The sequence below is a fragment of the Camelus ferus genome, chromosome 16 (genome assembly GCF_009834535.1).
Source record: "Camelus ferus isolate YT-003-E chromosome 16, BCGSAC_Cfer_1.0, whole genome shotgun sequence".
NCBI classification, from domain to species: domain Eukaryota; kingdom Metazoa; phylum Chordata; class Mammalia; order Artiodactyla; family Camelidae; genus Camelus; species Camelus ferus.
The window spans coordinates 50,727,311-50,737,772 of record NC_045711.1 but is presented as its reverse complement, the minus strand read 5'-3'; the positions used below and the strand labels follow the sequence as shown (position 1 = coordinate 50,737,772).

Genomic DNA, 10,462 nt, shown 5'->3' with positions numbered 1-10,462 from the left:
GGGGAAGGTGTCAGATGGGTGGAGCCAACCGTAAATAGGCCCCTCTCCCAGAAGACCACTGCCAGTTCAAGACTCTGGTGCGGGCGCACTCGGAATGAGAGCAGAGACTCCTGCCAGGAGAGAAAGGCACTTAAGGGATCTGCTTATTAGCATGAAATGCAAATGAGCCCGGCCTCATTTGCACAACTCTGTGCCGGGATTTGGCGAAAGGGCAACCTGGGAGGCGACAGAGCAGCAGCCTCTCTGCCCTCCTCACTGCACTCCCCGCAACTCGCCTGGGAGGGAGCTGAGACACCCACACCACGCGGCGGGAGGCGTGGGTGGTGCAGCCTTGGGAGAACGAAAAAACGCTGGGAAGTCGGGACGAGTGCAGGAGGTCATCCGGTCCATCCCTCTGCCTCTCCGCAGTGGCGTAAGAGCCCCCGTTGTCTCGGGAGAGGGAACTGACTGACCTGTTTGGCTCTGCCGTCTCTACCTCGCGCAGAGGTGGGGAAGCGATACCCGACGTCTAATCCTGGATGCCCTCCCCGCCCCACCTCACCTCGGCGCTCAGCACTCGGCTCCCGGGTACCCATATCCTTTAGGGATAGCACCAGCGGCGAGAGGGAGCTGGAGCTGACTGAGCCCGGGGAGTCAGGAAGGTGAGGAGGGGCAAGGGCCGGGGTCTGCACATGTGTGTGCAAGAGTGGAAAGCCTCGAGGACTCGCTGGGTAAGGTGGAGGCGTGCAAGTAAAGCAGCTTCACGAAGCTCCTGTTTTGAGGACAGCCTCCCCCTAGGCAGTGTTGGAACTCGAGGAAAAACTGAGGCACGGAGTGGGGGCTTGGTGAACCTTCGCAGGTGAAGAGTCGGCAAAGCCCAGCTCTATGCTTCCATCCCCTCCCACATACTTGAGATCCCCGCAGGTCCATTTGCAGGTTCCCCTCTGCTCTGCAGATGCTCTTGGGGATCTAGGCTCTGGGTCTGGCGTGACCTGCCTGGGGCCACGTGTTCAAGCACGAAGCCCTCTCGTGAAGCTCAGGAGTGTCAGCGTGAGGTCAGAGTCAGCGAGTTAGGGTTAGAAAATTAGGGTCAAACTCTCAGAAGTGGACCTGGGTGGAGGATCAACAAGCCTGAGGTCAGTGGAGGCCACGCCCAGACCTTGCCTACCCCGGCCTTTCCTTGGCTCCGCCCATTTCCCTAAGACCAGCCTCCTTCAGCCTGAATCCCTACCCCTGCGACATCCCGCTCTGCTCGCCCCTTCCTCACTCCTGCTCCCAGGCTCAACTCCAGGGTGGGCGATTAATCAGGTGGAGACCCGGGATTTCTCCCCAGGACCCTGGTCACATCCCTCACTCCGAGGCGGGCTGCCTCCCTTCAGCTCCAGGCCCGCCCAGAGCTGAGCCCCGCCCTCCGGCTGTGGTCCAATTCAGGGGTCGTGGACAAAGGATGCCCGGAGGCCGGTGGCGCTATCCCAGGACCCCGCGTCAAATACTCTGATTCCCTGGGGCCCCCTCCAGAGGAGTCCCTGAGACCCCAACGGCCAATAGGAAAGTGGGTTCGGTCTGGGTAGCCGTCTAATTGGCTCCGGCCTTCGGGAGCGAACACCAGGGGCAAGGGGAGGGGAGAGGGGCGGTCCCAGGCTTTGGGGTGGGAACCGGATTCCAGCTGTGGCTCTCTCCCCGGAGCCCCCGCCCGCACTGCCACGGCTGCCGGCCAATGGGCATGAGGTTCGGAGCCGGCGGCGCGCGGCGATTGGCTGCGGAGCTGGCTGGGGAAAGGCGGGGCCGAGGCTTGAAGTTGGAGTGAGGGATCCAGCTGTGGTGTGCGCCGGGCTCCTCGCCGCCGCTTTCGCTTGCTCGCTCCGCGTCTCGGCCGGAGGAGGAGGCAGTGGCGCCGGCGACAGCTACGGCAGCGGCAGCCACCGCGGAGGCTGCGGCGGCGGCATCTCCGCCTCCACCCCCGCCCGGGACGGCCCCCCACCACCTCCCCGCCCCTCCCGGACGGTGAGCCCGCCGCCGGGCGGAGGAAAGAGCCACCCCTCACCCCCTCCAAACCCACCCCCGAAGAGATTCATCCTCCCCTCCCCCGCCGCCGCTGGCGCGGAGCCGGGACGATGCTGACCCCTTAGATCCTGCTCCAGCTGCGCCGCGGGAAGAGGGGGCGCCCCTCCCCGGACCCCCCCGCCCTCCTTCCCCCTTCTCTCTCCCCTTCTTGGGGCCGCTTCGCCGAAGGTAGCGCCGAATCTGGCGACTGGAGCCTGGGCGCGAAGCGAAGAAGCCGGAACAAAGTGAGGGGGAGCCAGCCGGCTGGCCCGGGGGACCCCAGGGGCCCTGGGGAAGCGGGACTCGCGCCGGGCGGGGCTTCCCTGCGACCCGGCGCCCCGCGGGCAGCATGCCCCTGCGGGCAGGGGGAGCTGGGCTGAATTGGCCCTCCCGGGGGCTCAGCCTGCGACCTAGAGCCCCCCACATGCGCCCCTGCCGGGGCCCCCCGGTTGCGTGAGGACACCTCCTGTGAGGGGCGCCGCTCGCCCCTCTCGAGACCTCCCGGGGCCCCAGCTGGCCAGAGGATGGACGAGGAGGAGGATGGAGCGGGCGCCGAGGAGTCAGGACAGCCCCGGAGCTTCATGCGGCTCAACGACCTGTCGGGGGCCGGGGGCCGGCCGGGGCCGGGGTCGGCGGAAAAGGACCCAGGCAGCGTGGACTCCGAGGCGGAGGGGCTTCCATACCCTGCACTGGCCCCGGTGGTTTTCTTCTACTTGAGCCAGGACAGCCGCCCGCGGAGCTGGTGTCTCCGCACGGTCTGTAACCCATATCCTCCGGGGCACGACGGCCGGGCTCGGGGGTCTGCAGGGGGGCGGGCCGCGCCGCCTCAGGGGACCAAAAGCTAGGTGAGTCTGAGAAGTGAGCCTGGAAGGTGGGCAGTTGAAACGGGGGCTGTTAAAGAGGGGAGGGGTTGTCAGAGTGGTAGCAGAGACACGAACAGGTTTGGCAGATACCCCAGGCGAGCCCCACCTCGGTACACACACCTCAGTCCTCCTTGGGGGGCTGGGATCCAGGCCAGGAAAAGAGAGGAGACGTGCCCCATTGGTTTGTAGCTGGATGCTCTCCAGATGTGGGCAGGGGAGGGTCGTCATACTCCAGATGTGGGAAGCTTCGGGAGCCTGAGAGCTCTACTCCGCCCGCCGCCGGTTAGCGAGCTGGGTTTGGTTTCCGAGTTTGGGGGGTGGGGTGGGGAGGAAGCTGAGGGGACGGGGGAGGGGGGATCTCAATCTCCTGGGTTTCCCTCCTGCCCCCGCTCCAAAGTTTGCAGTGGATTCTAGGGTCAGATCCCCCGACCTGGTCCTTGAGGCTGACGTTTTTACTGACCCAGAGGGAGATGTTGGGGGGCGGGGACCAGGTCCTAACCCCCACCCCCACCCCGCGGGTTGGAGGCACAACAAGGAGATTCCGGCGGCGGCTGATGTCAGGGGCCCAGAATGAGAACAAGATGTGGTGGAGGGAAGCTGTCTGCCCCCAGATCTGGAGTAGAGACCCTTTCAGTAAGAGCCCAGTGCTCAGAGTGCCTCCCTTCTTCCCAATTCTTTATTCAGTGTTGGGTGCTTAAGGTTGGGTTGGGGAGTTTTGTGCTTAATTTTTTTCCTGTGGAGGGAAAGACTGTGGCAGGAGCTTTAGCAAGTGGGGGATGGTATTAAGCCGACCCAAGTTATCCATCCCCTTTCTGTAGGAGTGCTCCCGCCTGATCGCAGAGCAGGTATGGGAAACCACAGCCCTCCAGGAAAGTACGGGGTGGGGGAGGAGGGCAGTGAGACTGTGAGCCCGTTCATTAAGGAAGACTCAGGTCCACCACCCCATGTCTACCCCTTGGATAGGTTTGTGGAGTGCAAGCCCCACATTCCAGGGTGATAGATTTAGCACTGCCTCCTATCCTCTGCCCAGTCTGAAATGGTGTGGAAGACCCCAGACCCCTCATCCCGGTGGCATCTCCCCCTTAGCCCCTAGCACAAAATACTGCTTGACTAATGCCCTGGCTCTTGGCTCCTGGCTCCGGCTTCCCCAAGTGGGTCCCGCCACTGCCGGAAAGAAGGGGGGTGCACTGCCATTCCAGGTCTTGACAGCTTCTCTTGGCTCTTTCCTCTCAACTCAGAGGCTCTTTTGGACCCAGGGTGGGAGACCTCCGTTCTCTCTTGTAACCCCTAAGAGCCCAGCTGGGACTCTGCTTTGGGGAAGTGGTGGGGGGAGCTTGGTGCCGCCCTCACTCTCTGCAGCTCTGCTGCCTCTAGTGCGCAAAGCAGGGATGTGAGTCTGGGTCCCCCCAACCCCCATCCTCCCGTGGGTCTATAGGAAGCTCCTCTCATCACACGCTCTATCCACCCTCTGCTCCTTCCTTTCTTTCTGAGCTGCAGAAAAAAGGTGGGGGCCTCAGTGGTCTGTGGGCCTGTGGAACAGGCACATCTTGGGCCCCCCATCCCAGGCTCCTTTCTCAGTGGTAGGGATGGAGATGGGGAACAAATGTGTCTGAAAACAACAGGCTCAGGGCATCCCTCCTCTCCACTCCTAATCCCACCCTTTTTGGGAAAAAGCACCAGACTCATCCCCTCCTTCTCAGGAGCCCAGGAGGAGGTGGAGAAATCCTCTCTCCTTTCCCTCCTCCTTCAAAACCAGACCTCTTGACTAGCATCTGCGCACCTGCCTTATGTTCAGGTACTAGTGGATGGTCTGGGGTCAGATTCCTTCCCTGAGGGTTCTGGGTGGGGGAAGTGAAGAGAGCGAGAATGAGAGAAGAGAGATGGGGGCCCAGTGCATGCCTCGGGGATTCTGGGGTGTGGGGCATTGGCATCACTAGGTCTGGACAAGCCTGAGATGTGCTCCCCCAACTCCCATCCCACCCACGTATCAAGGGAAACCTGTGTTTTCACTGCCAGAGGGGCTCTGGACTGACTCTTGGGCCTCAGTCTTTCCCTTTCTCTCTTGTTGGTATCTGTGAGGCTTCCTTTGGCTCCACAAGGTTCCTCTCTGCACCTCTGAGCTGGAGGGATGTAAGGACACCTTCCCTCAACTAACTGAAGCTAGTTAGCATCTTCTTGACATTTTTCTCAGCCCCTTCCTCTCTTAGCCTCTTTAAGAGACCAGGTTTCCTAGAAAGGAGATCTAGACCCAGGTAGGAAGTAGTGTGTGAGTGTGCGTGTGTATGTGTGTGTGTGTGTGTTTATGTGTTGGAGGGGGGAGGGAGGGAGGAAGGGAAGCGTATGGAAGGAGGGGCTCAGAAGTGCGTGTTTGGTTACTGAGGAGACCGGGGACTCAAGGACGGTCAATTCAGAGTTAGAAAGGTCCCCTCCTCCCAGGTTATAGGGGAAGGAGTGTTGGACATTGCAGTGTGTGTTTCTTCAAGTGTGAGGGAGTGAGTGCCCCTCCCGGGAAGGAGATCCTGAGCATTCCCTCTCCGGCTGTTGTGTCACATCTGGAAGTTTGTGTAGGAGTTTCTCCAAGCTCAGAGCCCAGCACAGCTTTTTCTCATTTGGAAATCACAGGCTGGCATTTGGGATGCCGAGAAGGGGAGTGGGAAAGGGGCCAGAGGGGGAGAAGGGAGCCTGCCAGGAGTAGGGGGAGGAGAAGGGGGAGGCCTGAACAGCGGGAGCCCTAATGGCTTCCAGAAGTGAGTGAGTGTGTGACTGTGTCGCTGTGTGTGTCTGAGTGTGTGCGTCTGGAGGAAAGGGGGCACCAGGAATTTCTGGAGTTTTCCTTGCCACTGTCCCAGTCTCCCAAATTTCCCTGCTTCTTTTACCTAGGGAGAGGTCTCCATTTTGGTCCTCAGAGGAAATGGAATGGGAGGTGCTCCTCCTGGCTTCTCACCAATTCCCTCTCATTTTCAAACCCAAGGCTCTCCAGAGGGAGTTCTGGGGAGAAGAGCTTGTCCTGGGGAACTGAACCGGACCGAAGAGGGCCAGAACATCCCCTGGCACTCTTTCTGCCCCAGACCCACCTTTCTTCTGGGTCATACACACACACTCTGCTCCATCGAACTGTTGGGGGACTCCCTATCACCTACAGTGCCAGTTGGAGCCATTCCTGGGATTACCCCCATGACACAGCCCCCCTTCACCCCTTGCCTGCTCCCGCCCCAGCTCTCACCCCGCCCTGCCTGCCTCAGCCAGGATGGCGACAGACACAACTGCTCACACACGCAGACATGCATGCTCACACACACACACACACACACACACACAAACACACACACACACACACACACACACGAATCACAGACGTTTGAATCAGATTTCTGGCCTATTTCCCCTCCGAAAGATTCCAGCGGGCCGGCTCTCTTGTGTCTCTGTCTCTGGGTGGGGCTGGCTGCCTTTCCTCGGGCTTCAGTTTTCAGTTCAGCTGGAAACCTCTCTCCCCACACACCCACACGCTGGAGCGGGCGGCGGGGAGACCACTGGCAAACAGGCCTGTGGGAGTAGGGGCTCGGCTAGGGGAATCCCCCTTTCCGCCTCCTTAGCAGAGCCCCGCTCCTGTACCCCGAGATCTCCCCCTGCTGGGGGAATGCTGAACCCCATAGACACCAGCCTCTCCAGGGGTGAATGAGACAAGCACTCCACCTTCCCACCGAGTACTAGGAGGCCAGGATTCCCGGACCTGGGCCCTTTTCCTCTTCAGTGCTCCCCAGTCTCAGATTTCCAGGCTCCTCGCGGGGAATGGGACAGCTGGAGGGCCTGCTTCCTGCCCAGAGCCCCCTGGGCCCATAGAGGTGGCCCAGCCCTCCTCCCCTCTTGTTCCACCTTCCTCTCCCTTGTAGCTGCCAGATTAGACAAGGGCTCTAGATAAAGCCCCGCAGAGAGGACTCAGTTGTGCAGATAACATGCTCTAGTTCTCTCTCCTGGAGGGAGAAGAGGAGGAGGGATGTGAGTGGGGTTCCTCACCCTGCCATTTCCTTTTTCTCTGCTTTTGATGGTGGGTTGTGAGGAGAAGAAAGATCCTCCCGTCTCCTACCCACCTCCCCCTTTGGGATCCACTCCAGCCTGGACAGTCACCATAGCAACAGTAGACATGTGACTGCACAGGTCTCTCATAGTCGCTATGGCAACCAGTGTCCCCCATTCCCTTGGTTGCCATGGGGACTTGTCACATGGTTTCCCCCCAACCTGATAACCTGTGGGTCTCCCTGCTTCCTCTTCCTTGCATGAGGACAAGACAGCAGCCTGGATGAGGGGAGTTCATGTGTGAAGGGGTCCCTTTAATTACCATGGCAGCAAATCCACACCACCTGGTGACACATCCTCCTGTTGTTATGGCGACAGAGGAACATCACGCAGTGACATATGGCCATATTCCCAAGGAAATGAGCCCTACCCTGAGAAGGGTGAAAGACCCCCCCCCCACTGCCATTAATTATTCCTCCATTGAGATTGTCCCAAATTTTCCTGTGCTTTGGTGTTTTCCCTGTCCATTTACGTTTATCTGTAGGGAAAAGGGAGAGGTGAGAGTGGGCAGGATGTACCTGGGAGTCAGGTGAATTGCCAAGGGGCCTCTTGAGATGGGGCTTCTGTGGTTAAGAGCTGGAGGTGGGGTTATCTGGAGGCAGACTCTGGCTATAAGAGGCCCCAGTGTGAGCATGTGTAAGGTGGGGACAGAAGGAAGGGACAGCTCCTCTACGGTGTCTCTTCTCCCCATCCCCACCACCCAGTTATAATCAATTCCTCACTATAGAAGCAAAGCAGGAAAACATGAATGGGGAGATACATCTGGCTTCTAGGCAGGGAGACTGATTGATGGATTGACTTATTCATTTATTCTTCCCATGTACTGATCATCCGCTACATGCCAGGCACATACCACTCCAAGCGCTGTGGGGGCTTAGATATATCAGAGTTCCCTTGGCTCAGTGAGAGAGATGAGACAAGGCCACAGGTGACATGGTGGAATCCCTGCCATTAGAAGGGTCCAAACAGGTATCTCGGGAGCCCCTCTCCCCAGAACTACCCACCTCCCCTCATGTAGAGACATCTGCTCACATGAATCCCTTCCAGAGCAGTGGAGGGAAGGGGGCTAGCTTGGAGAAAGCAGACCAGTTCTTGAGGGTAATTGTGTCCTTCCCTTTCCAGTTGATGGCCTCAATGGAGCTCCCTCCTTGTCCCCTTTTTTTCAGGATGACCCCTGGCCAACCCCCATTCTGGGGAGAGATCCATTGGGCTGTGGCTCCACTCAGGAAAATAGCTCTATGGAAACAGCACTCTTCATTTCCCCCTTCCGTCTACTTACCCCAAAAACCTAGAACTTTTTTTTTTTATTTATTTAACATCTTGTGAGGATGTGAGTTTAGGGAAATTGCAGTGCTTTGGGAAGCTTGGGTACCTGTCAGTGGGAAGGGATGTGAGTCTCAGGGAAAAGGGCCTGGGTGACAGGAAAGGGTAGGAGGGCTGTGAGGGGATTGAATGTGGGCTCCTAGAGTGGGAAGGTTCAGGACAGAGAGTGGGTATGGCTGGGCCCAGCTTCGAGGAAAGTCCCTGGGTCGCTGGTCACAGCCTTCTCACTCCAGAAGTGGAGTTATGACAGGAAGCTTCCATGTACTCCAGGCTGTCTCCAACGCATGGAGTCTGGCTTGGTGGGTAATGTTGTAGGCGGCCATGACACCCTCCCTACCTCCACCCTCAGACCTTCTCCTTTCCCCAGCCCCCGACTCTCTGCTGGTTTCTAGCCTCTTTGCTCTACCCTACCCCTCTCATATTTCCCTTGAGAAAAATAGGATGCTTGGTCGCTTATCTGTGAGTCTAGTACCCAGAACCTTCTAAGGTTCAGAGGCCACTTTGTACATCCTCCTGTTGATGGACTGGAAGTGAACCCCTTAATGAAATCCACTATGTGGAAAGACTCAGGGTTTAGGAGGATCCTTCTCTCCCCCTTGCTGCAAAACCTTCTGTTTTAGTGGATCTGGGGTGGGGCTTTGCTGGAAACCATAAGAAGGTGTGATGGTGGCATGGTCTGTACACAGGGTACTGTCCGCTAGTCACAGGCCAGGGGCTTATGTCTAGCACAGGGCCTGGTGTGTAGTGGGTCCTCATTACTTAAATGCGTGAATGTGTCTGGAGGCCATCTGAGGGCTTTGAGAGGCCAGGAGCTGCTGGTGGAAGAGGCAGCCTGAGGCTCCGGTTCTGTGGTGCCTGTCTGCCTCGGCCTGTGTGTCTGGGGCTGGTGTGGTCATGACAGCTCCTTCTCAGCAGCCTGCCCAGCTATGGAAGCTGCTATCCCAGATTAGAAGCTTGGAAACCTCAGTCTCATCCAGGTTTCTCTCGTGACCTTCAGTACGTGATTTTGGCTGTCTGGGCCTCAGTTTCCTTGGGTCCTGGGGAAGAAGATGATCTAGCCTGGGTACTTCATGGGGCTGCTGTGAGCATCAAATGTGTCACGCTGAGAAAGTGCTTGGTAAACTGTAAGGCAGGCATAATCCGACTTTAGGTTTGTGTCACACATTCACATACATTATCTCATTTGCTTCTCACATCTTCCCTGTGAGGTAGGGAGAATAGGATTCAGATTCAGCAGCAAACTCTTGGTGCCTGGCATTTCCACAAGCACGATCGATTTTATCCCCTAAATGGCTTGTGCAAATAGTCAGGGTATTTGTGGCTTTTCTTACTTTACAGACAAGCTGGTCCAGAGAGATGAGATGGCCGAGCTGGGACTGGGCCTGGGGGCCAGTGTGATATGTAGGCCAGGGCCCTCCCCACACACCTGGCTGCATCTCAGATGGGGTTGGGGAGTCAAGAAGTGATAGGGGCTTGGGCAGGGCGTGGGGGCCCAGGCTTAACTCCAGCCCTGGCCAGCTTTGTCCTTGACCACTTGCTACCTGGTTTGAGCGTATCAGTATGTTGGTCATCCTTCTAAACTGTGTGACCCTGGGCATGTTCCGGCCATGTGAAGACATCGCCTGTGACTCCCAGCGCTGCCGAATCCTGCAGGTGAGTGTGTATGTGTCGGGGGAGGGGCCAGCTCCTGAGCGCCTGGTAACCCTGATACCTTCTCTGCAAGAGGTTCTGAGCCCACAGGGTGGGGTGGGGGGTGGGGGGCGTTCCCCCACCCTTTTCTCAGTTTCAGCAGCCTCTTGTCCCTGCATCAGGCCTTTGACGACTTCATCTTTGCCTTCTTCGCCGTGGAGATGGTAGTGAAGATGGTGGCCTTGGGCATCTTTGGGAAAAAATGTTACCTGGGAGACACTTGGAATCGGCTTGACTTTTTCATCGTCATTGCAGGGTGAGGGCTGGGGCTTGAAGCGGGAGGGCGATGGAGCAGATCGGTCCCTCCCCTGGGGCCTTGGCTCTAGACCCTGTGCCCACCCCCAGCACACTCACCACACAGCTTGTCCCTGGCTGCTCACCAAGGGTCCAAGGCTGTCCTGCCCACAGTGCTCAGCCTGTACCTCTCTGAATTCCACGGCCCGTCCATCTGCAGCCTCCTCCATTTGTTCTCTGTTCTCTGTCCTTGGCTT

General features: G+C 58.3%; 1 protein-coding gene across 17 annotated transcripts in view; it reads left to right on the top strand.

Moving 5' to 3' along the window:
• The first annotated feature begins 1,533 nt into the window (after nt 1-1,533).
• Nucleotides 1,534-10,462, top strand: part of CACNA1G (calcium voltage-gated channel subunit alpha1 G) — a 62,471-nt gene continuing 53,542 nt past the window's right edge. For 16 of the 17 annotated variants that reach the window (XR_004326525.1, XR_004326524.1, XR_004326523.1 and 13 more), the window contains exons 1-3: nt 2,547-2,788; nt 9,824-9,935; nt 10,094-10,227. Coding sequence is in view for 14 of the 17 variants with exons in the window: in XM_032498058.1 (XP_032353949.1) it covers nt 2,547-2,788; nt 9,824-9,935; nt 10,094-10,227 (488 nt within the window). In the remaining 3 variants the exon portion in view is untranslated. Of the gene's footprint in view, nt 2,789-9,823; nt 9,936-10,093; nt 10,228-10,462 lie in introns of all 17 variants that reach the window. The other variant, XM_032498044.1, reaches the window with a different exon arrangement.